The following is a 27477-nucleotide window of genomic DNA, read 5'->3' on the forward strand; positions in this document are numbered from 1 at the left end:
GTGAAATAGTGTTGCCTATCTCAAACATAAACACTACTGTCACAGAAGTAAATACACTGTTACAGAGCCGCCTCATTCCTCCCCTTTGTGGGAGTTTTAAATAATTTCTCTCATAGATGCAACTCTTACCGCCCCCTAATTATGAGTCACATAACCGCTGTTCATTTTCTACCTAACCAATCAATGCATCAAGGAAAGTTGCTATAACATCTTGTATCAAAAAATGTTTCGTTTTGCAGAAAACGTATTGCACAATAAATATTTGTCTATTGTCTATATCCTTGTAAGTTTGGGCATGCAGGTCAAGAATGTTGTTTCGACAAACTTGTTAGCTGCAAAAGAATTTATGAACAGGTCCATGGTAATTATTTGAAATAGTTTTGGAATGATACAAGGCGCAAATGTTATGACATTGTGTTCGTTATTTAGTGAACATTACATAGCATTGTTACTGCTCCGCCTCCTCTTGTGGTGTAGAGGAGGCTTGAAAGTAATTTGTATTTTTATATAGTATACATCCATTTCTGCACGAACCGTCGACATCATTAGTGAAATAAGGAAAAGTTTCAATTACTTGATTGTTATGTGCTGTCTGAATCATATCCCTATCTCAAATTGTCTCCTCCCCCCCACAATTTTTTTTTTTTTTTTTTTTTTTTTAACAATACAGGGTGGTCCATAACTCAGTTGTCACTTGCAATTTTTTAAGACGATGTTTGTATAGAACAACGTGGAAGCCATTTTAAGCACCTATTTGTAGGTTAGATACTCTTTAAATTAATAATTAAAAATAAATAATAATAATTACATTAATAATACAATACTTTGTACAAATAAAGTATTTGTACTTTTCTAGTAACTTTGTATTTTCATTTCTGACAACTGACTTATGGGCCACCCTGTATTTATTTAAACTTTTCAATCATAAGTTTTTTTACCATGAAAACCATGGAAGAGCCGGAGTTTTATTATTTAGATTGAGTGAGAACTCTGTACTATCTTCTGGGCTGTAATAATAGGTAAACCTTGTAGAATGAAAGTGCTCTGGGTTTTCTGGCACAGTATAACTGCTTAACTACCACCTTTTGTAACAAATGACAAACTTTTTTAGTCTCGAAGAGAGGTGTACTACTTTTATTGATGCAGATCCAAATCCTAGGTAATCCTTAATTTTGTTTCAGATGAACCATATTTTCTTTGGTATTTTAAAACTTAAATAAATGTTCTCTCACAATTCTTACTATAATCTTAAAAACGTTTTAAATTTTGCAAACTGTTCTTTTTGTTTCTCCAATTATTTCCAATCCAACAAATAAGGGATTTTTGAACAATAAAGTCTTTCTCTCCAAAGTAAATGAACATCCTTAATGTGGGATAATTTGCATTTTTACAGTACAACTTTTCACTATGCAGTCTAACCTCGATAACTCGAATATCAAGCGCTTCCATTTTGCTACGAGTTAGGTATAGATCGAGATATGAGTTATTCGAGTTATTAAGATTTGAGTTGTATGGAATTTGACTTGCAGGGGTAAACAATATATAAAGAAAATTTATACCTCTGTAACTCTAACCACCTAAAGTAATGTTCTTATCCCTGCATTGCTTAAAGTACTTCACCATGCATTCCTCTGTGTCAGGAAACTCAGCTTCACCATGCATTCCTCTGTATCAGGAAACTCAGCTTCACCATGCATTCCTCTGTATCAGGAAACTCAGCTTCACCATGCATTCCTCTGTATCAGGAAACTCAGCTTCCCTCTTTCTCGTACATGTAATGTTATTTTCGTTAGCCCATGCTTCAATTATTGCCTCATTTTCCAGAATCGTTGACAGCGTACTACTCGGGATGTTAAACTCAGCAGCTATGTCTTTCTTCTTGTGTAATCCTTCATTCCCTACCTTAAATATCCTACATTCGTCACCAATAGTCAAAAGTTTTAACCTTTCTTTGAGCACTCATTGTCACTCACACAAGTAAAACCACTTAAGTACAGTACCGTAGTGTGTCACTTACAGACAAAGAACTGGCAGGCAGCATGCAGATGACTTACCGACAAGTCACAACACACTTCTCTAAGCCTACAGTATATTCCTGGGGCTTTCGAGATAGCTAGGTCCAAGAAAAAATTGAATTATAAATGTAGTATTTGACTAGTGAGGTAAACTTAAAGAGAGTTTGACTTAATGTTGGAGTTGCGTTGTAGAGATAAAATAACTATGAAACTTCGATTTACGGAGGTAAAATTTAGTCATAAGATTATTTTGAGTTACTGACGGTAATTTTTTTCGATTTAGAAGGGTTTTCTCAAGGGGATTGGTAAAAATTCGAGCTATCGAAGTATTTGATTTATAGAGGTTCGAAATATCAAAGTTCGATTTTATATTATATACACACATTATATCAATTAAATACTCAATTATGTGTTGTGAAGTATAGATGTAAAGTGTGATAATAGGTAGTTAGAGGTTTTCTGAAAATGTGCTGTATTTTACTTATTCAGACTGTTACAAAATTGAAATCAGGCTTTTATTAGGTAGAAATAAAATTCTGTGAAGCTGTGATGGAACCTAAACATTATAAGTGAGAAACAACTGTAACTGATTATTTATTCCCTTTCTTGGTAATTTAACCAAATTAACAATATGTTTACTAATTAAATAATGTTTCTTTCCTAAATTTGAAAACTTTACAGACGCAATTAAAGTCCCCATAAGTGTAATTGCCCTGTCAGTGTTAACATGGATGACCCCACCCCTTTTTGTTTAATCGCCACACCCGTGTATCACATCTCAAACAGCTGCTTCGTTACGTAATACCTAGCAGCTGTAATATGATACACATTGGCCTATAGTAGTGTTTATTTTGAACTGCTACAAATCCACAATAGTGATTGCTAATACACTCTGACAGCCAACTAAAGAACTATCACGAGAGCAGGGGGTGAAGTTTTACGTGGATGCTAGAAACAAAATGTTGTTTTCTAGTTCATTCAATTACATTTTTAAAGTTGCTTCTGTAATTTATTTTATTGTGGTTCAGTCGGTATAACAGGAATTATTTTTTATAACGATAAGGACCGTTTTATCAATTTTAGATTTGTCCAGATGCATTGTTGTGAGTTAGGCATTCAGTAGTGTGTGATTTTACTGAGAATGATGGCTATTGAGATGTGGACTCAATTTATTAACCGCAATCTGAGCAAGAAATCAGGTGATTCTGGCAGCTGTTTGGTGTTGCTGAAGTTGATCATGGTGGACGGAAAAAATCACTACATGTACTGGGTGACAGCAACGTTGAAAACTATGCACTTAAAGGGTTAAGACTAAAAAACTCTAAATTTAATGTTCATTCAATAAAATTTACGTGTCTATTTAGGAATAGGCCCTTAAGATTTGAAGCTGAGATAAGTGGTGTAAACAGAACAATTTGCATTATTCTAATACACACAACTTAGTTTTTGTTTTTATTCAATGAAGAAATTGTCCTTAAGAAAGAAATCTATGTTTAACCATGCTACTTTTTGTGAAGTTGAAATGAGAGGGTCATTAATAGGGTTAAAATAGCAATTTTTCCTTAAATCATATTTTATAGTTTTTTTATAAATTGAAAATTAGTTGAAAAGCTTCGAAAACTGGTACACATAATTTTGATGTTCTCAACATAAAACCTGGAAATTATTGTTTGTAAATTATTGTATTTGCATCTGTCTAAACACAGATATAATAAAGCTAAATTTTAATATAACCCCTATTACTGTAACTCTACTGGTTAGTTTATTTGTGAGGGTCAAGATGATCAGACACGTGTCGATGAACGTAAATCAGTCAGCCAAGGACCAAAAATTTGGCTTCATGACTAACTTTTTTGACTGATATTGAAATAACTATTATTTTATCTGACAAGTAGTTTTAAGGAGCACTTGCGGGGTTAAAATGTATTACACTTTGAACAAGCAGTGTCATTAATTTTTAACTAATCTATTACTTTTTTCTTTTGTTTCAGAAAATGTTAGCAAAAATCAGATTTTCTCCGTGGAATAGGAGTTACTTTATATCCGCCATATGGAATCTGAGTTTCATATTAGTGAGCAGCATGATCATCATCATGATGATTGATGGCTCTTTAACTGACTTGTTCCTGCCTATTGCAGGAAATATTGATCTCAATGAAGAACTAGTATGCTGCAAAACCCATCAGCACAAACAACATCAGATTGATGTATCTGGAGTTACATCAGGATTTGTCATGCATTTTGGATACTTTATGTCAAGCACCATATATGCAATAGGTCAAAAATCTTACAAATCACTAGAATTCCTGAGAAAGCAAATTATTTTTGCAATAATTTTGCTAACCTACTACTCAAAGTAAGTCCTTATAAATTAGGTGCAAAATCTAATCTTTTACATTATTATTTTCCATATTGAGTACTGCTTAAGCTCTTTAGTATTATACATTTTAGCTTAACGATAGTTTATATTTTTTAAATTCACTTTTTTGAAAAAGTAGTTATATGATAAGGTTGAAAAGGAATCCGCTAAGACTCCTTTTTTAACCCTCTGTGTCAATGGTGGATATGTTAGACTCTGCACTAAGTGGGAGGTGAACTAGAGCTAAATTCAACATTCACGTTGTATCAACTCTTCCCACCATAGCTAGCTACGTTATGTATAACAAATCTTCTATAGTATTTTGTATAGTTTTTGCGCAACAATGAAAGCCATTTGTAACATAATTATAAATTAAGTACCTTTTTAAAGATAGCTTTATAAATTAATTACTTTTTTGCCAGTTCTGCTGTACATTCAATCTTTTTTGTTTGGTTGTGCAGGTGCCCATTGTATGGACTATGCATTTTGCTGATATCACACAGAAGCTCATTGTTGCAAAATGCAACTAAACTCTGCATTTTGGTTGGACATCACACAAATTCTGCTAGACTGGCCGCATTCTCTTTGGGAATTTTTGTATACTATGGTGCTATTTGGTAAGTAAAACATTTTTCTTTTTACATGCTTAGTGTACGTTTTTTGTAACCGTTATCATATTTACGTAGCAAATATCATTCAGAAACTTATAATTTTATTAAAGTATCTAGGGTATCTATAAAACTGGTTAATTTTTCCTATATTAGTGTACTTATATACAGTGGAAGCCCAATTAACTGACCACTTATGAGACCATGGCTTGTCGGATCAAGGAAAAGTCAATCTAATGTTTTAAAATTTTACATAGGAAGTTAAAAAAATAAAATTCTCTTCTACGGAGAAAATTAAACTTTTTTTATTGTTACAAAATGGAAACTATTCACAGTGAAGACTTTTTTAAATATTACATTTTTACAGTTACTTTTGAAAACATGTACAATTTTCAGGAAACTATAGTAAAAATTATGTAAAAATAACTAAACTGATGCACTTTGTAAGTGGAGCTTCTTACTTGGAACATTAGACCTACATCTACCTTGGCTTCAGGTTGATCTACTCTTATCCATGAAATATAGATACTTATTTCAGGCATTATTGAAGTTAGAGGGGCCTTGTCATTTGATGTGAGTCCACGTTGTTGTCATTATCAAAAGATACAGCTTCCCCAATTTCAAAAAATGTAGTTATTTTCACTATCTGATGAGTTGTCTAAAATATTGTCTGGTGGCATATATTCAATTTCAATATCACTTTTTTCTACATCACTACACATTACATCTCCTTCTAACAATATCTACCTCACTTCATGTCGTGACTTGAAAACCTGGTTAAGGATTCAGTTTATAAATCAAATGTACAACACAATAGCAACAAACAAGAAGTAAAGAGACAGTTAACTGGTGGGAGGTTAGTTGCGGCATATTTTTTGTTGCCACAACTGTTATTTATAACAGTTATACTAAATGAGGAGAAAAATATGCAGTTTCTACCAGTACCAATTGTAATGCGGTTAGTAAAGTATGGACACTGGTACAACCAGCTATTGACAACACTGGTGAAATAAAAAATACATTACACTACACCCGCAGAAAAGGTTCACAACAAACTATAAGTAATACTGTACACAACTGACTGCACAAGAAATTACTGAGAACTAAGACTTTTAAGTTGTAGTAATAAGTTTCTTGTCGAGTCCTTGGATTGAGTGCAGCATAAATAGATGTTACTGTTATGTTCTTAGGACAAAAAGCTAAGGAAACCTCCCATTGCATTTAGTCCTATAAGGACTTTTTTTTTGCTTCCTGAGTTTTTTGCTTCAGGGTGGGTAAGGTTGATGGTAGGAGCCATCTTCTGCCGAGGCCTCATGGTATAATGGGCTCTATATCTTATTCGTGTCACCTTGGAAGAAGGAGAGGCTAGCTCTGTTCCAGCCAAAGCGGGTAGGGGAAGGTACTTCCTCATGTTTACGTTTGAAAAACGTAATTGGAGCCCCAACCACTTTGCAGTGTACTTATAATACCATAAAATTTATAATTATTATATGCATGCATATACAGGTTGAAACAGATAAGTTGTCCTAACTGTATAATGATAGAATTATTAATGCTCTAACACAAAATATAACCCCCTTGTCTAAATTGTATACAAGATATTATTCAAAATAGTTTTTAACAATTTTACGTAGAGTGTGTGAGTGCGTATCAAAATTGGTCTCAGGTTTTAATCTCAAAATATTCAAATGTCAAACGCGGTTGTTGTTGATTGGCCTTTAGAAACCATATTGTGACTGTTGACCTGTTAATTAAAAAAAGTTCATCACATCACAAAACCTTGTGCAAACTTGCCCCTATGACTCTAATTATTGGCTAATTAGGGGTTTTAATATGAGTCCAAATGGCAAATTCATACATGTTAGATAACCTTATTCTAATTTCCAGTGCATAGAAATGCAATAATGATGCGTTTAGAAACATTATTAAAATTAAAGACACAAAAAAATATTCTTAGTGGTAGGCCCACCAGTGAAGAATTTAGATCAAAGAAATTCGTGCACCATGTTAGTTAATAGTACATATATAGCAAATGTTCGGACTTCATTGTAAAGGCATAGAAAATCCAAGTTTTTGTTAAATCACTATTTTCTTTTATTTTGGTACACCCATTTGAGTATATACAATAAATTTTAAAAATATTTCTCTGAAGTGTTTTTATTTACTTTTTAAAACTATGTGGTTATAATTTAATATTAACAGACTAACATTGATAAATGTCAAACTAACAGTTGTTACAAGATTACCAACATTACATTATTTCATTTGAAAAACACGTGGGAAATCTCTTATAAAATACAACTATTAGTTATCCATTAGAATACAGCACAAACAAATATCCCAAAACAGTTTCGTGTGGCCATTCATTATATATGGGGTATGTGGATATTCACAGGATTTTATACTGTCCAGAGGTGCTGTCTATGCAAGCTATAAGGAACATAATACTGAGCTTTGGCTAAGGCTAGTATACTTACATAGGCAAGTGTCTTTTATAAAAGAAAATCTTTGATTTCTTTCACTAATAAACACTTTGAAGATTTAGATGGTAAAAATTGCTTTTTACAAACACAACCTCTATGTGTACTATTAAATGTTTTTGCTTTTAAAGCCTCAACTTCTAAAGAAAGGAACTACTATACCTTTTTAACATTTGTGTGTTTTGTTTTAGGTTTGTGTCATTTGTAATAGAACTCCCAATGTTCCTGTCTAGAAACAAAACAATTGAATCATCAATGATGTTTGCGGAACTAAATCTGTTGATCATTATACATGGCCTAGTGGTTATGTATGTGATTATTTCACTGTTTGAGGGCGTAAGTATTTCTTTTTACATTTATTTTGCAAGACGTAATTGTCAATGTCTAGTCTGTCTTAAATTTAAATTTATGTTATCATAATCCCTTCAGTAAATTAACCATTCTTAACCCTTTGTCCTTGGCATTGAACTTACTGATTGTCCTCTCAGTTCGCTGAGCCACTACAGGTGGCCACGTTTCTTCTTGGTCTCAGGTCATTGATTTATGACCACTTTTTGTCCCTTAGTTCAGCAGGCCACACTTTTTTCGTTCAGTTCACCTGGCCTTCAGTTGTGGATGTATTGTGCAGTTCTACAGTTAGCTTTTTAGTGAACACTATCATTTCATTTCAATATTAATGCATTTTTAAGTTTAGTTTTAAGCATTTTATGTAGCAATTTGTACTTACTTTTATAATATGTGTTTTACACACGTAACAGCATTTTAACCCTCAGAGCGCTTTTTGTCACGGTCACGACTAATTAATGCCTATTATGACAGCCAAAGTGACGATACGTTACAATTGCGTACCGCTGACAGCTGACTGCGGTGTTGCGTGATTTTACAAACATGGATCGCAATACTTTGGAACATTCTAGTGAAATTCGGGATGTTTTAGATAAATATATATCTAATGAAAACGATACAAGTGACATCGAAGCTCCTGATATACCTTCAGACATTTCACTTCTTGATTTTTCAAGTGGCAGTGGTGAAGAGTACGAACCGGACCCTAATGAACTTTCAAGCTAGGGTCAAATTATGCCGGTGCACAGTTTGCTAAAGCAATAAAAAGACTGAAGCAGAGTTTGGTGCCCTGGCTGTAATACAGGTGTGCACAGGGAATGTCTCCACTTATTAGAACATTTCTGGAGACTCCTTAGGCCTGAAAGAAAAAGAAAGGCTCACAAAGCAGTGACTCAGAGTAAACACGGGGAAAAAATTGTGTATATACTTGTGATTTGTTCAATGTTATAGTTTGGTTTTTAGTTTAAATATAAACAAAGTGTATATATTTGTAAAACTTATTAAATTTGGAATAACATGGCTATTTTGAAACTGTTTTTGTGTACATAGTGAAATATTGAGCAGTGGATGTTAGGACATGACAAAATTTTGAAACTTTTTTAATTCGGAGGGCTACATACCTGAACAGACAGAGGGCAAGTACAATACTGTTATACTTCTTTTATTCCTTTTTGTTTTATGAATACATTGATATATAAAATGAACAATTTAATTACAAAATTGTATTTTATATGGTTTTTTAAAAAGAGAACTGTAAAAGCGCCAAAAAAGCTGTGGCACTTGGAGGGTTAAGATAAAAGATAGGTTTTTTATATTTTTTTTAATTACTTTATTTTTACATTTATGAAATTCATTTCAATTTAAAACTGTTCATAAACAATGTAAAATAAAATATGTATAAAATAAATTTGTTCATCAAAATTTTTTAAATCTTACCACATTAAATTTACAGCAAATAGCTCTTGAACACCAATATTTTTAAAAAATATGTATTTTTAAAGATACATTTATTCATCAACAATGTGGCAAATCAAGTATAAATAAACTAATAGTTAGTATTCAAGAATTTTTTTTAAAAACCAGAAGAGCCAAAGTTCAATCACTTCCATTTAAATCCAACTTGAAGTGACATACATGGTTACGCAATTGCTGACTTGAAATGCAGAACCCAACTAACTAAACTACTAAGCCCAACATAAGTTTGGACCACACTTAGTGGTGTGTACCGATCACAAAGGGTTAAACCTGTTTTAAATGTACTTCGTCGGAGACATCATTTTTGCACGTAGTATAGGATTCTGGATCTTAACGTCTTCGTGGCAGACTACTGTCCGCACAGTAGCATGTCCCTTGCCAAAACCTTGAGGACTATGGACAGTTGCGTTACCAACATTGTAGCGCTCAATTATTTCATTGCTGCAGATCTTTGAAACTTTTTAAACTTGTTCTATATGAAGTTTAGTTCATTTCTCTTACCGCAGATTGGTCTGCTAATGTGGGATTACAGTCCAGACAGTGTAAGTAAAACAAATTCAAGCGTAATGTGTTAGTTTTAATAGTACTGTTATTAAAACAATATTTGAATAATTATTTTTGTGTCACACTATTAAGCTATGTCCAGGCAGTTGTGTTGCTTAAAGAAATAACTTGGAGCTTAGAGTTACATAACTGTAGAAATAAGAGTCATCTGGAACATTTCTGGTCCTTTTAAATATCACAACTAAATAGTCATTATGATTTTATATAAACTTTTTAAATACTTTTACCAGAAATGTCTCAGACAAAAGACACAGACAGACAGATTTGTTCAGATTTTTTTTGTCAGATGTGTGTGTTTGTAATAATGTCTGGACAGTCCCATGGTAATAATGCCTGGTAAACACTGGTTAATATTAAAACATTTTTTACAGCATAAAAATCATTAACTGCAACCAAATTTTATGAACAAATTAAGTGTCCCTATGAAAGGAGTCTATGAGTAAGGTTAAATTATCAAATATGTTTATTAGTGTAAACATCTTCAGTCGTTCACCTTACATTACTAAGTATACCTCTATATTGGCAATATTAATAACAAAATCGCTAATTTAAAATGACTAAATAATAACTGAAAATATTATATGTACTACAGGGTGTATCAAAAAGAATCATCCAATTTAATAAAATCATAACTATTCTGTTTGTTGAGCTAAATGCGCCAGCAACGTTGAAAAGAGTATCTTTTAAAGTTTTATATGGTTCCCGCTAAGTAGCAGCAGCGCGCTTGAGTGAATGCCTACTTCATTTCTAGTGAAAATGGCGTCTGCACCACAAAAAGCATTTTGTGTTCTACGTTTTTCGCAGTGTGAGTCTGTAATAACTGTTCAGCGTGACTTTCTTAATAGGTATGGTGTTGATCCTCCTACATCACAGAGCATTAGACGATGGTATGCACAATTTCAAGAAACAGGTTGTCTGTGTAAAGGGCCGTCCCAGAGTGTCTGATGAAGACGTGGAGCGCGTCCGCCATTGTTTCACACGCAGCCCTCAGAAATCTGTTTGCCGCGCTGCTCGACAGCTCAACATGCCTCCTATGTCCGTCTGGCGTGTGTTGCATCAACTAACACGCATGAAAGGATACAGACCAGATACTGCAAGCTCTTCGTGAGGGTGATAAAGAACGACGCGTGGAGTTTTGTAACTTCGTTCTTGATAAGATGATGGACGATAAACATTTTGTATCGCACATAGTGTTTAGCGACGAGGCAACATTTTATTTAAATGGAAAGCTAAACCACCGTAACGTTAGAATATGGAGTACAGAAAGCGTGGAGTTTTGTAACTTCGTTCTTGAATCGCATCTGTTGGAATCGCATTACAACAGCAGTGGAATCAGTAACTCAGGACATGCTCACTGCAGTGTGGGATGAATTTGAATACTGCATAGACGTATGCTGTGTATCTAAAGGTGGACATATTGATCACCTTTGAAAAGGTATGAAAAAAAACTTTTTGAGTTTCCCTTTCAGCCAAAAAAATTAGTGATTGTATATGTTTACTACTGTTTGAAATATAGACATGCATAGTCGGATGATTCTTTTTGATACACCCTGTACTTCAAATAAAAGTAATGTTACAGTCTTAACGGAGGTACAGTGAAAACTTTTTTATGGTTTATTAAAAAAAAAACATAATAATAGTCTATTTATAAAAGTTATAGTCTATGTTCCATGGAGTTGGAAAATCATAAGTCACACAAATTTGACCCTGATTCATCAGTGTCCATGTTTTCTGGTCAATCTAATGGGCAGTTCACACAAAGTTTGAGCTCAGTGTGCTCACAGAGACTGTAGATTGTACATCGTGCACATCTATGGTTTCTCTGTTTTGTTTCCAAGTGCACAATGAACATTGTCCATGGCTAGTTTCTTCCTTATTATCTTATAATGTTACAAGGAGCTAGCACTCCAACTTGGGCTCTAAATTGTATCTGAAGTTGACGGAAGAGGTTAGTTGAAGTAACTGTTGCTTTAAGTGATACAGACACAACTCATGACGAAGTTTTCAGATACGATCTTCTTGCCATTTTGTTCCATGTATTCGATTGTGAAATGATCAAACTATTCCCCAAATTTCAAATGTTCAGTATTCCAAAGAAAATAACAAGAGGCCACAGATTAATAATTAATATTGAATAATTATTATTCTAGCAACAAAACATGTTGCCTTCATTTCTTCAAGGGTATCTACGCCTCCTTTGTTGTATTATAGAGGGTTATATGTCTGGTTACCTCAAAATACATGGACGATAAAAGGAGAACATTTCTGTCCTTTTTTGGCACACATGTCAGGTGCCATGTTACCAAAAGCAAACAAACTTGTTTGAAGTGACGTTTGCTCTGTTTTCACAAATAAGGGAAGTACCTCTCTATTGTTTTCCTCAAAGTACCAACAAGTAACCATCTATGCTCACTTTTCAGTTATTCTACTAAAGGAACAGAATTGAACCAATTGTACACAGTGATCTTTCTTCCTAACCCAGAGATGGACTGTATTAGACAAAGAACCACTTCAGTTCGAAAAATGGCTTTTAGGTTGTTTCGCACATATATATAGTTGTTCTTCATGTTTAGAGCCTAGAAAACTTTATCATTTGTTAAGGCAAATATCTTGATGGCTTTGAATTATTGTTTAAAGCTAAACCTACCTCAAAATAGCTCTAACATCTTATCAATAGTAGTGTAGGCACCAACACAATAATGAAAATTGTACAGTTCATTATACTGTTGAAAAACTACTGTTATGGCAGTTACTTTATCTAGATTTGTATGTTCATCTCACAAAATACAAATCTTAGGATAGTCTGTTGTCATAAAATCTTATAGTTAGTAACAGAAATATGAACCTTTTATAAAATATGACATTTCTGAATAACTATACTCCAGTAGTCTTTAGCATAGATATCTTCCAGATTTAACTCTCTCCGGACAAAACACGGGCACTGCCAGGTGTGCTGTAGTTTTGCTAGGAGACAAATCACAGGCTTTGCACGGGCGGTGTACTATGTCTCATTTCACTGACGTATGAGATTAGTTCGGTGAGTTCTACTGGCTTTACATTGTGCTGCTACCTCTCAGGAATAGTTTGAACTATTTGAAACAATATTGCAGCCATATTTTTGCGCAGTACATTTACTGGTTTGTTGACGAGCAACAAAAGTTCCAGTTGGAGTGAATTGTCTGCCGATAGTCGAGCCACTGTTTAGCAGGATCTTTGTACTTTTATTGTTGTTTTCGTCATAATAAAAGTTTCTTTTAGTTTTTTTATCTATTGTAAATATGAGGGTAAAGTGCAATTAGATACAGTAATCAGTTTTAGGTTTCATTTTCACTAGAAAATACGTAACTTTTATTACTTTGAATTGAATTGCTGTGTTGGTGTTGATAAAATGTGTTAATTATTCAGTTAGTGAATCAAAAAATAAGGCGCAGTTCCCAATTTAAAATTTGCTGTAAAATTAACACTCCTAATAGTAGACACCTTGAGTTAATCACCCTGTATACTATTAGAGTATGTTAATTATTGTTTATTATTATGTATTAAATACGTTTATTATTTGTGTATATTATGACTATTTATTTACATTTTTAACACAATTGCATTTTTACAGCCCTGTTCCAGAATGATAATAGCGTACATAACTCATGCACCAGACACTGAGAAAAACTTAAAATTCTACCTATTTGGGGCTAATTTGGCACATAGGTATGTGAAAAATTTTTCTAAATGCTAACCTAGCAAACACTAGCTGGTAATGAAGTATTGGGGATGTTTGTAGTGCATATTTAGTATAAAGTAAGTAAATGTCAAACACATTTGGTTCTAAAATTTAATTTTAAAACTTTTAAAATGATACTGCATTTAAACCATCGGCTGTGATTTCCTTTGTTGAATGCATAAATTGTCGAGTCCCGATATTAGCAGATTAAAAATTGTTAAAATGAATTTATTTTTTTATTGTTTTTGAATTTTGTAGGGTTACAAGTAAAAAAATAGTTCCTTATTGAAATGACAAGTAAAGTATACAAAAACCTTTAGTCTCAACATTATTTTGTGATGCATTTAAAGTTATACCATTTAAAAGAATGCTACACAAATCTTAGATAATTTTCTAAAAAAATATATAATAAAAACAAAAAATTTAAATCATGCTCTGTATAATTTGAGTATTTACCTCAATTTGGAATAAGTATTGATAACTAGCTTTAAATTATTTTATTTATATATATATACACACACACACATGTATATTTAAATATGAAAGCAATATATCTTCATATTTTATTTATCTTTCACATTGATTAATAGCTTAATGTATACTGAATACTATGCTAGTAATGTGTTAAAGCAGGATCTCGAATCCATTGAATCTTTAACAAAGAAGGTTGGTTGTAAAGCACCAAAAACAGGTACCTTCTTTCGTTGTCATCAATATAAAAAATAGAAGTTATAGTTTGGAAATAATTTGCTTAGTCTGTCTAAACTCAGAATTAAGTAAGCTTAATTTTTATGATTTCATTCCAGCTTTACTAGTTAGTTCATGGTTGAAACTAGTAATATATTCACACTTGGTTTTCAGGAGTTCTTAATCTGGAGAAACATACACTGGACTAACATGACATTTCTGTTATAATTCTGTTACATGACAATATTTATGGCATTATGTCTATCTCCATGATTATACATAAAGATTTTTATTTATTTATTAATGGTTTAGTCTAAGCAGATCATATGTTTTTGTACAGTATTTATTTTGTTCTTAGAGGCATCGTATGTGTGTATAGTTAGTAATTTATTAAATATTTGAAAAACAGTTAATTATAATAAAGTTAATTACGTTTTATATATTTTTAGAATGACTTCCAGTGTGTCTGCATCCAACAGACGAGACATGGTGAGGCAAAAATCGAGAGCCCTCATGCAGGTAATCAAAAGTAAGTGAAAGAGATAATTCAAGTAATCACTAATAACAGTAAAATTAGATAGGTTAATAGAAGCCAAATTCTTAGGACAATGGGCACATGCACATTCCTCTTTGTTTATTTTGATTTTTTTTACAGTTCTGTTATCCTAAATATCAGGGATGCAGAATATGCTTTAACCACCCAAAATTTCCCCAGATCACTATTTTTAGTAGTACATTTTCAAGTTACCCATACTTTTCAATAACTTTTATGTTTTCCATATAACTTAACTCATAAATAGAAGGCTTAGCGAATACTTAAAAACACATTCGATACAGCCGGCCTTGACTGGCGGCTGGACCATTATTTAACTCAATACATGATATTTAAAAAATGTCTGCATTAATTAATCCTCATTATGGTTTTTTTCCGCAATGAATGTATTATTTCATCAATAAGTGTAGGAAAAAACTAGACTAACAAAAATCTGTGAAAACTAAAGTATTTAAAAAATGTGCTTTAATAAAAATTAATTAAAACTTGCTTAATTAACCCTTTGAGTGCCGGAGCATCGCTGTCAGCGATCCCGTATTATATGCAAGAAATGCCAGAATCGCTGTTAACGACTTCTGTAGTAACGCTTATATTTTATATAGTATTTATTTTAATTGGGTCAATGACTATACATACGCATTCCAAAGGCTTCAACGTAACTTTTTATGTAGGTTTTGTTGCATTCTGGTTCGATTCTGATTTTTACGGAGGTTGTAAAGTGAGCGCATCAGTCGAGTTTAGAATCGACCGCTACGCGGACGAGCCGTCACATGTTTTGTTTGCGCTGCTGTTTATTTCACAAATGATATTGAAAGTTTTTAAGTGTAAATGGGTTTGTAGTGTTAGTATCTTCAAATTATTTTGTTTGTGTATGTTGTTCTAGTCTGTGTGTAAGTAGAACAATGACTTGACCGTGAGTTACGGCAATCGTAAGCATCTAGTATTTTACTAAATACGTTTGTATAGTTTTTATGTTTGTTGTGTTTTTTCAGTGATAATTATAAACAATGAGTCGTAAAAACATTGCTGACAATGAAGATCTAGTATTGCAGGCATTAGATTTAAGCATTAGCAGTGTAGACAATACACAGAGTGTTAGGTTAGGTTAGAAAATTTCTAGTTTTGTAGTGGTTCATATTTTCATATTTATTTTCCAAACTTTATTTATAAGTATAAAAAAATTTGTATGTCTTTTTGTAAAGAATTAAATGGAGTAAAAGATAGAATAACAAAAAGTAAAAAAATAAAACATTTCAATAACACTAAGTTGTGTCAAAATAAAATAACAAATTGTTTTGTTCAAAGTTTTTGTTAATGATTTTTTTTATTTGTATAAAAACGTTAAATAAGTGATCAATGTATTATATGTATAAAGAAAATATATTTATCTAAAAAAAAACCCCAAGACATTATACCAATAAATAAATTTGTTATGAATTTCTAACCAGACCCTTGCAGAATCAGGCATTTTCGCTCGCCATTTTATGCATACCATATAGCAAAATGCTGCGGCACTCAAAGGGTTAATTATTAACAAAGTTGTTTATCTCAGTACGGTACTTGAAAGATCAATCTTGTCAATAATTTAATTCTTTCATTTATATAACAGTATGAAGGATATTAAGTGTACATATTGAACATTCAATACAATAAAAGGAAACATTAACTGTTAATTAAGGACACTCAGATGTCCAGTATTGTTGCATACTGTCAGTTACGTTTGACATTTTAAATGTCTTTAAACAATAATTGTTTGATGAAAATCTGGTAAAGTGATATTTTCCCCTGAAACTGTCTGCCCAAAGTATTGTTCATTATTTTTTATGCTTTATGAACTGTAGAATCATTCCATTCAATAAAAAAAACTTCATGAAAAATATTCACAAATTTACGAAATGTTGTAAAAACTATTTGCAATTGTAAATAAAAAATTAATTGGAACAAACTTTTACAGAAGACTGAACTCAAAAGAGTACTTATACAAATTTTTCTTAGTACCCAATTTGGATACAACTTCACTACTACACAGTCCATTGTTTATGTTTTTAATAATATTTTACAACTATTTTAATTTAAATAAAAACGCACAGATGTCTCTGTCTGTGGTCTTAAGTACAGTCAACAAGATTGACTGTGGACTCATGACAAATGTTAAAAAAAACCATTAGGTAGATAACTACCCCTATAATGTGTGAAAACCCATAAATTGACAACCAAAACTTTAATTTAGTGTGGTATCTCTTGCATATATCGCTAGTGACAAAATTTGGCCATCACAACTCCATGGCATTTCCTGCAAATAGGTATGGTGATGGAAAATTATCACAGTGGCATTTGACATACTGATGAAATACAGAACCATAATGTTTATATTTGGTTTAAAAATGGACTTGACAGCCCAACTTTTTCTACCGGAAAAAAAAACGGGGATTTTGAAAATCCCTCTCAGTATGTGCTGCAAATACAAAAATTTCTATTTACTTTGCCCAAGAGATTGCAGGACTTTCCAGCCACAACTGGATCATGATTGAATTTTGTAACTGTGCAATACAGTGGGTTAAACGTAGTAGCCTGTTGAATTGGACGTGAAAACAATATGCTATTAAGAGTGGCATAAACCTCCGAGCTGACAGAGAAAACTATGGCCCAAGAGCTGAGAAGACAATTATAAACACAAAGTTTATGTATTCTAAGTATAGATGGGTGGATACCAAATTAAATTAAATCAATACCGATACAAAAATTGTGTTCTGAATTTGATATTGATTGCTAAACTATTTGTTACTAAGAATATAGCACACTGAATTGTTTTGTTTTGTTACCATTAAAGCAAATCTGGCCAGTAAGAGTGGTAGCCATGATGAATAATTATAAGATATAAACTTACACATATTCTTATAGAGGACATATGAGGATGTTCAAAAAGTAAAGGGGAATTTTAATTTTTTGTAAATAATATTATTTATTCCTCTGCATTAGTGTCCTTCTGAATAGTCACCATTAGATATTATGCACTTGTGCTAGTGCTTCCAATACTCGAAACCCTTGTCAAACACGATCTTTTGTATAGCCTTTAACTCTTTGAACGATACACTTTTAAAATCATCTATGCATGTGCTATGGAGAATATGGAGGCTAGAGTATCATTATAGTACTGTTTTTGGCCAAAAGTTTACGGACAAGCAATGAAGTGTGAGCAGGTGCATTGTTATGGTGCAAAAGCCATGAATCGTTTTGCCACAAATGTGTTATTTTTTTTTTCGGATTGCTTCACGCAAACGGCATAAGAGTTAAATGCATTATTACTGTTGTTTATATTTAGTTTGAAAATAGATTAGGGAATCAGGAATTTAAAAAAAGGTTTTGAATGGCCACCCTCCCTGGTTTGAAACAATTTTCATGTTTCAGCAGCAAATTACGATAACCTTTAGTGCATTAATTAAATCATTATTACTTAATTATATCCACAATCATTCAACAGCTTATCAATTTCTGTCTCGTGTAAATTTTCACGTTTTGCAATCACATACAATGCAAACAAGCTGTCGGTTAAAAAAAAACAATCACTCCAAAATAAATGATAAATGAAATAAAATAAAATAATTATAAGGGTAACCACCCGTAACAAATAAAATGTTGGTTCTTTCATCTAAATATTTATAAAGGACATTTCAACTATATCTAATGGACATTCTGCAAACCGAATCAAACCATGCTAGGTCAACTAGTGTGTGTTTCAACAAAATGTTCTGGTATCACGCAGCACCACATGTGTCTACCTCATAATATATAATAAACTTCACAAGCTCTGCTTTCTTTCTACTGGAAAATTTCCAGCCCTCAACCAGGCATTGTTAACATTAAGAGGTTGACTTCCACGGATGATTTAATAATGCTAAGGGATGTTATTAAAAATAGGACCTTTTGGTTTAGTAAGACATCAGACAGCAATGTTCAGGTCAACCAACAAAAACATGGAAAGTTCTCAACATTCACCTTGAATCTTTCTTGATTGGATAAGGGATATAATATTTAAAATTCTGTAATAAAATAAAACAATATACCATTTTCTAGGTACTTTCCTGTTTTGATTCTAGTAACATTTAGTAACACTTGAAGGTAGGCAAAATCCTATAAATTAAATGTCACATGCAGTCTATTAATATAACACATGTTCTTTTCAGCCACGATAGTTTTGAAACGAAAACTGAGAGAGGCTAGAGACCGTATGGCTGTAAGACGCGCCATTCAAGAAGCTGCTGCGAATCTGGAAGTTCCATCCCAAGGTATTGCACATTATCAAGAAACGCCTAGGCGACCTAAAAGGTTAATTAAGAATAAAGATAGAACGTCAGCTCGTCAAAGAACAATGGGACAGCCACTGTTGCATAGAAATGATATTGCTTCTCCCACCATCATAGACCTTCAGACCGAACAACCTGAAACATCTCAGCCCAAGAGAATTCCACCACTGGTTGATTCTAGTGAAGAGTCACTCTTAGCTTATCAGTCACAGGCTCAGCGACAAAGGAGACCACTACGTAAGCGCGAAGAAACTAACTTGGATCAACAAAGCTCCCTACCAAGAAGTACAACTGAGGAAGGTGAAACTGACACTGTAAGTCTACAGTCTGTCTTGTCCCGTGATACCCCTCAACATTCTTACATGTTGAGACCTAGACCAGGCACTTCTGGAATGCCATCTTTAAGAGGAAAAAGAAGTCGCTTGGAATAGATAGTTAAACAGACCATTTGTATGTTAAGTTCCTGTTTAATTTGATATTCAATTTCAAATGTTAAAGATATGTGTTAATGTCTACTTTGGTTATCTATTTGATCTCATGTAAATGTGTTCCTATTTGTTGTTTGTGTTACAATTTATTGTTTAATGGAGCATTAATCTAAGGCCTTTTTAAATGTTAAACATAAGAAAGTCTATTTTATTTATCTACTTGATCTCATGTAAATGTTCCTATTTTTTGTTTGTGTTACAACTTGTTATCTCACCATGTGTTCAACTTAGGCCTTTTCAAATGTTAAACATAAGAAAGTCTATTTTAGTTATCTACTTGATCTCGTGTAAATGCTACTATTTGTCATTTATTGGAGTGTCCAACTAAGGCTTTTTTAACCCTTTTAGTGCCGCGACCTTGAACGCCTTCCTAGCTGTAAAGTGCCAGGCCAATCTGAGCAAAAATGTAAGTGTTTGGTTAAAAAATCCATTTTTTGTGATAGACTCATAGAATTTGTTGTTGTTGTTGTGTTCTATGATAAATGTTGCATAACTGTGTTTGTTAGTTATTGTAAAAAAACTTGTACTAAATATTTATAATCTTAAACAAAAATTTTAAAAAAAATTTGACTTTGAGTCCATAAATGATAACTGTAGAATTTTTATTGATTAAAACAATTAATACATTTGCAAAGTGCATCTAAAACTGAACAAAATCAGTACATAATATTATATTATTTTCAAGCAACAAAAAAAATCTTTTTTTGGAAAACAAAAATACCTTACAACGCGTACCAAACGCAAATCTAAGGTCTAATCAGAACAGTAATGCAAACCATTGTACCCACTATAAGAAACAGTAAAAACAATGTAATAGTATATACTAAATGCTTATTTGATTGAAAAATGCATTATATAATGCAATATAATCATTATGCAATTGCAAAATGATTATTTTGAGACGGATAGGTTTCTATTTTCCGGAGTCGAGGCAGCGAAACCTCTTCCTCTTTCTCTACGGCCTCTTTGTTTCATTCCTAATTTAGGTTTGGAATGGTCAGTGGAGGGTTCAGTGTCACTAGGACAGTAGTCCTTGTCCTCATCTGTGCCATCCACAGTAGTGTCTGACACATCCAAATCATAGCCTATAGGCCTAGCTAGGTTAGGTCCGTGACGACGGCATTTTTCGCACCGATACCCGTCGTCACGGAGCGTGACTCGCAGCACTAAAAGGGTTAAATGTTAAACCTATGTTAATGTCTATTTAATTTATCTACTTAATCTCATGTAAATGTTAAATGTTACTATTTATAAGGATAAATAAAATAAAGTTATTTTATACTTTAATCTCTATATCTTAATACCTATACAGCCGCATTTGTAACTGACTGATATATATATACAAATTCTAACAAACTTCTAGAAGTGTTAGAAACATGAAATTTGGCACGCTAATACCTTTTGACGTATAACCAACAGGAAAAGTGTGATAACTGGGAGTGTTTACTTTTTGACCCCCCAAAAATAATTAAAAACTGTTTGAAACTGGTGTATTTTTTTTTTGCTTTCAAGCCATCTAGACCACAAAACCGTTGGTCGTAGCTCAAATCTAATTTCTGTAAGATTTTAGCGTATTGTCTAGTCTACAAATTAGGCACATTAGTTATCCCTGCATCTCTACTGGTTCACCCAAAAAATGTTCTCAAAATTGAAAGTTTTGGCATACTTTCACATGTAGAGTTTTGTTTGAGGCCCTGTAGTGTCTGAACCGTAAGTTGTAGTTCGGAACTGACGAAAAAATGCTAGTGTGGAGTGAAGTTATCTACAAAAAAGTTCTAGTGACTTTTTGCTCTATCTCCAACGGTTTGGCCAAAAACTTTTAATGCAACCTCTTAAATGCAAACTTTTTAAATTTTCACGTCATAATTTATCTTCCGGGTCCGAAGGCAGCCAAACCTTTGGTTGTAGCTCAAATCCAATGTGCCTCAGAAATTACGTGATCTACAGAAAAGGTCCAGTAACTTTTTGCTTTATTTCTATTGGATTATAGCCGCAAAACAAATTTAAATGCAAACATTGTGTAATTTTTACATGAAAATTTTTTCCTGCGATCAATAGCAGCCAAACCGTTTGTTGTAGCTTAAATGTAGCATGAGATGATGGATCTACAAAAAATTTAAAGTAGATTTTGGTTATATACCCTTCTGTAAGCCTGAAAAACGCTCTCAATTCCAAAATCTTTGTCCTGAATTGTTAAATTTAGGAATTTTAAAATTTGTGCAATACGATCTGATTCCGGATTGAGATTGTATTACAACATATACAAGTGACTTGTATTTTTAGCTATGTCAATATACTTCGTCCAGCAAAGAACCACATGTTCTACTCTCTGTAACCTTACCCTACCTGAGGATATTTTCTGGGTGACAAAACAACCAGATCAATTTATTCGCCTAATGAAGATTACAGTCTCAGGTTAAGTATTCTTCAGTTAACCAAAACGTCTTTATCTTAAAAACTGATGTTATACTGACATACTTAGATTATAGAGTCAAGCCAACTTCCTGATACCCTAGAAACTTTGCATGATTCTAGATGAGTTTGTGTAACCATTAGAAAACGCCTGAAAGCCAGCGATTTCTTCATTTAAATTACTCAAAAATTCACAATGGCAGACCAGTGCAGTCTTTTCTTCCAGGCTCTGTACCAGGCAAACCAGAGATCATAGCTCAAATCAAATGGCAGAATCACATTTCAGTTTTAAATTTCCGACAAGAAAGGTCCAGTAACTTTTTGTCGTATCTCTAACGTTTAAGCCACAAAATGCCCTCAAAGTGAAAACTGGTTAAATGTGAAAAATTAGGCAAACTACAGTCTACTTTCTACAGCAACCTACAAACTCACTGTCAAACCTAATCTCGGACTTGTCACTAAATTCTTCTTGTCTCCGAATTTTGCTAACACATCACTCAAGGGCCTGGGGCATAGCCTAAATACCTAAAAGTAGTAAATTCTAAATTTAAATTGCTTTTAAAAAAATCATGACCTTACCAGTGCAGTGTTTTCTCCCAAGCTCTGTAGTGGGCAAACTAGGGGTCATAGCTCAAATCCAATGGCAGAATCGAATTTCAGTTTTAAATTTTCTACAAGATAAATCTGGTCACTTTTTGTCTTATCTCTTAATGGTTACACGATAAAATACATTTAAAGTCAAAAACTTTGGTTAGGTCTAGGCAATTTTCCATGATAATATTTGTTCAAAGGCCAATTGTGACCGATCTAGAGGTTGGAATTCAAATATAACACGATATACAGGGTGTACCAAAAAGAATCATCTGATTTGGCATGTCTATATTTCGAACAGTAGTAAACATATACAATTACTAATTTTTTTGGCTGAAAGGGAAACTCAAAAAGTTTTTTTTCGTGCCTTTTCAAAGGTGTTCAATATGTCCACCTTTAGATACACGGCATATGTCTATGCGGTATTCAAATTCATCCCACACTGCAGGGAGCATGTCCTGAGTTACTGATTCCACTGCTGTTGTAATGCGATCCATTTTTCCTCAGCTCATCCATTTTTGTTGGTAGCGGAGGCACATACAGAGTCTTTGATGAAACCCCACAAGAAAAAAACACATACAGTAAGGTCCGGTGACCTTGAAGGCCAGAAATGTAAGGATGCGTCATTTTGTCCAGTGCAGCCGATCCACTGGTCATGAATTCTTTGATTTACAAATTGCCGGACTGCCAGATGCCAATGTGGCGGTGCCCCGTCCTGTTGGTAAATAAAGTCGTTTGAATCAGTCTCCAATTGGGGGAAAAGATAATTCTCAAGCAAATCGAGATATGTTATTCGTGTACCAGTGTTCTCAGCAAAGAAAAATGGACCGTACACCTTTTCCCGTGAAACCGCATAAAACACATTAAATTTTGGAGAGTCTCTCTCATGTTGCACAATTTCAAGTGGTTTTTCTGTACCCCATATTCTAACGTTATGGTGGTTTACCTTTCCATTTAAATGAAATGTTGCCTCGTCGCTAAACACCATGCGCAATACAAAATATTCATCGTCCATCATCTTATCAAGAACGAAGTTACAAAACTCAACGCGTCGTTCTTTATCACCCTCACGAAGAGCTTGCAGTATCTGAATTCTATATCCTTTCATGCGTAATCGTCGACGCAACACATGCCAGACGGACATAGGAGGCATGTTGACCTGTCGAGCAGCGCAGCGAACAGATTTCTGAGGGCTGCGTGTGAAACAATGGTGGATGCGCTCCACGTTTTCATCGGACACACTGGGACGGCCCGGTGACTTGCCTTTACACAGACAACCTGTTTCTTGAAATTGTGCTCTGTGATGTAGGAGGATCAACACCATACCTATTAAGAAAGTCACGCTGAACAGTTATTACAGACTCACACTGCGAAAAACGCTTTTTGTGGTGCAGACACCATTTTCACTAGAAATGAAGTAGGCGTTCACTCAAGCGCGCTGCTGCTACCTAGCGGGAACCATATAAAACTTTAAAAGATACTTTTTTTAACAGTACGTTGTTGGCGCATTTAGCTCAACAAACAGAATAGTTATGATTTTATTAAATCGGATGATTCTTTTTGATACACCCTGTATTTACTGGAAAAAGTGATCTTAACAAAATGTCTTTTGGTATTTCCTTGTTTCTCTATTTGTCGTCTCAAAAATACCATTCAAATTCAAAACTTTAGTAAATTCTTCTCAAACTCATACCTAAAATAATTATTCTTTTGCTTTATTATACTACTATATTTCGTTCAATTAGACTTGGTCTCAAGATTAAGCTCATTTTTCTACAAAATCCATTGATTATTTTTATATATCACACATCATTTGGCTGAGTGTTATCAAAACATTCTCGAGAAAGGGTACAGCTGTGAACATGAAATTTGGGAACCTCATCTCTGAACTCAAATAATACGTAATTCCGCTTATTCCTGAATTTGGCCAACACCCCACTTAGGAGCCTTGGAGCGTTGCCCCAATGAACTGAAGGCGAATGTTTTCAGTATAATGTTCTATAACGAAACTCCAATTCCAATTTTCATGTGTATAAAAAGTAGAGTTTACAAAAATATTAACGCAGATCGATGCCATGGATCTTGTACATTTTGGTTCCATATACAATGTGTATCGATTAGCGATGAAGAATACCAAGAATATTTGAACTGGTAATAATAAGTCATGGTCTTGCACACACTGCAAGCTGCCAGGAGCAAAGTACTTAGAAAGTTCCTGTTTAAATTTAGTGGACAATGATTGTTCTGAAACACTTATTGATGAGATTCACTTATTAAGTATAAATCAGAAAGCTTTTTGTAATCAACTTTTGCTTGTGGAAAACGATAATTGTAGGTTAATGTCTACTCTGGACCGCCAAGCAGAAGTCTGTATAAGTGGAAATAATGGTGTTAGATTCAAGATTCATTTATTCCTCTTGAAACATACAATATATGCAGTTGACATTGTCATAAACCATTTAAAATTATATTTAGATCTCTACATTATCTATGTCAGTTTGTCCATAAAAATCACCTGAATATATAAATATTTATTATAATAGCATGTATTAATACCAATTAAAAATTAAGGTAACAATAATCAACAAACATCATTCTATTAACCTAATTTAAAATCGTATGATCAAAATTTACAGCTAAACCAGAAGATTTACAAAGTTGGTAAAATTTGTTTACAAGCTTACACCACTAATATCACAGGACTTATATTGATCTATAGAATAAAAGGCATTTTTCTTCAGTTGCTCATTACATTTTTAAACTTGTTTAAATCAACTGTTCATACCTTTTCAGGTAATTTATTAAAAAGTTTTAACTCCATATAAGTATGACTTCTTTGTTAATTCTAACACTTATGAAGTTAAGCCTATCCTTATTTCTTGTGGTATAACTATGTACATCTCCCCCTTTGTTGATTTATCTTATTTATAAATACTTAAGTTTTCTTTCACCTGCATTATAGAACAAAATATGTACTTGACAAGGTAAGATCAACATTCTTTGAAAACTGGCCTACATGAAACTCAAAGTTTTTTTGCCACACAAAAATCCTCTGCTTCACTACTCTTACCCCATATTGTTAAGCCATATGCAATATGTGGTCAAAAAAGGAATAGTATTCATTGTACGCTGTCATGAGCACGTCAAAACTAACACAGAATGTTTGTTTCCTTAATAAATAAAGTGCTCAAGCAAGTTTTTTGTAAATATGTTGTACATGTGACTCCCAGTTCAGATAATTTAACAAGTGGAAGAGTTATATACTGCATTATGTAAAAGAAGTCAATATTTTTATTCTGTTCCTTATTTACAAATAAAAAGTTAGCCTTAAACCACTCTGTGGCTTAAAAAAAGAGGCTGTATTTAAGGCCCTTTTTTGAGCCAACATTAATTGTTGTAAATCGTTACTGGCTAGGATTGCATTTAGTTTTTTTATTTTAATGGAATTTTAGAAAAAAGGATCCTAAAACCAAATTTCTTGTTGCAGGTGACTTTAATTTTAACACGCTCGAACAAAGTAATCCATGTAATGCATTCACTCTCGATACAAGTTTTTCTGATCATTCCGCTCTGCTTCTTGTTCTTATAAATTATAAAACAGCCCTAACATGCAATATATAACTATAGCCAAGATAAGAAATTATTTTTTTTTTTTAATATTATTTAAACAAAATTATATTATTTAAACAAAATTATATTATTTAAACAAAATTATATTATTTAAATATAATTTTGATTGCGCTTTCAACTTTTCCTCCAAAATGAAATTTGAGCCATCAGTTGACAAAGGGTGGGTCACAGCTGATTATGCGAATTGGGTCAGCGACTAGGTAGAGGGAACTGCACATGCAATGTAAGATCTCTAGCGATCCTATTTTCAAAGCTTACGTTGCAAATTGTAAACGCATTTATAAAAAGTCTGTGAGTACCGCAATAATTAACTATAAAAATCAGAAACTCAGCAAATAAAAGAAAACTGCTTGGAATATTGTAAAACAAGAAACAGTCTCCTATTACTGAAATATAAATAAATAATACATTACACAGTAATCAAAATGAAATTGCTGATGTATTTAACTCATTTTTCTTGGATGTATCCAGTCAATTTAAGCTATCTCCTAATTTTATACAATTTTCTTTTTTCTTCAAAAATAGAATAGGCTTAGTAACCTACTGATAACTTTTGGATCTCTGACTGACCTAAATGTTTTTGAGACACTAATGCAGTTAAAACACAAAATCTTCGAGCTGGGATGATACTTGTATTTTCTCCTTAGGGAATGTGCCAGCTTCCTAAAGAAGCCTTTGGCTTATTTAATTAATTCCTCTCTCAAAACTGGTATTTTCCTGATACAGTAATGTAAAACCAATTTTTAAATACAATACAATACATTCTGTATTGCCATTAAACATGGGATGCAATAGGCAGTCACATAACAAATTTAAATCTAACCGAACCTAATATCACAATAAACAACTTCATTGAAAGTTGTATGTCAGAACTGAACATTTTTATAAAAGTAAATATGTCATAACAGCTTATAAATTAAAGTTAAAATACATGGTTACAATTATTAAGTTTAAACAAAGATTGAAATTTAATGCTAACATAGCTTATGGGATGAACAATTGGTGGCAGCCTATTAAATAACTTAATGCTCATAACATTGTAGGAAGACATGATTTTACCTAGCCTATGGTGAGGCACACAAATTAAATGACTAGACCTGGTAAAGTGGTTATGTACATCGGTAGCAAGGAAGTGGTCATCCAAGTTATTTTTAATATGGCATAAACATACAAATATATACAAGTTGATCACAGTTAGGATTTTTTTCTGTGACCTGCAATGGTCAATAGGCCCAGAGAAGGTTAGG

The 27477-nt window shown here is 33.0% G+C and overlaps 1 protein-coding gene across 6 annotated transcripts in view; it reads left to right on the plus strand.

Annotated features, from left to right (window-relative positions):
* Positions 1-27477, plus strand: part of LOC124368928 — an 83292-nt gene that overhangs the window by 43985 nt on the left and 11830 nt on the right. For 5 of the 6 annotated variants that reach the window (XM_046826479.1, XM_046826477.1, XM_046826478.1 and 2 more), the window contains exons 3-8: positions 4007-4371; positions 4836-4991; positions 7654-7798; positions 13458-13552; positions 14702-14781; positions 18990-20884. In XM_046826479.1, the coding sequence (XP_046682435.1) occupies positions 4007-4371; positions 4836-4991; positions 7654-7798; positions 13458-13552; positions 14702-14781; positions 18990-19540 (1392 nt within the window). In that variant the 3' untranslated portion in view covers positions 19541-20884. Of the gene's footprint in view, positions 1-4006; positions 4372-4835; positions 4992-7653; positions 7799-13457; positions 13553-14701; positions 14782-18989; positions 20885-27477 lie in introns of those variants that run through there. The other variant, XM_046826480.1, reaches the window with a different exon arrangement.

Source organism: Homalodisca vitripennis, chromosome X, assembly GCF_021130785.1.
Source record: "Homalodisca vitripennis isolate AUS2020 chromosome X, UT_GWSS_2.1, whole genome shotgun sequence".
NCBI classification, from domain to species: domain Eukaryota; kingdom Metazoa; phylum Arthropoda; class Insecta; order Hemiptera; family Cicadellidae; genus Homalodisca; species Homalodisca vitripennis.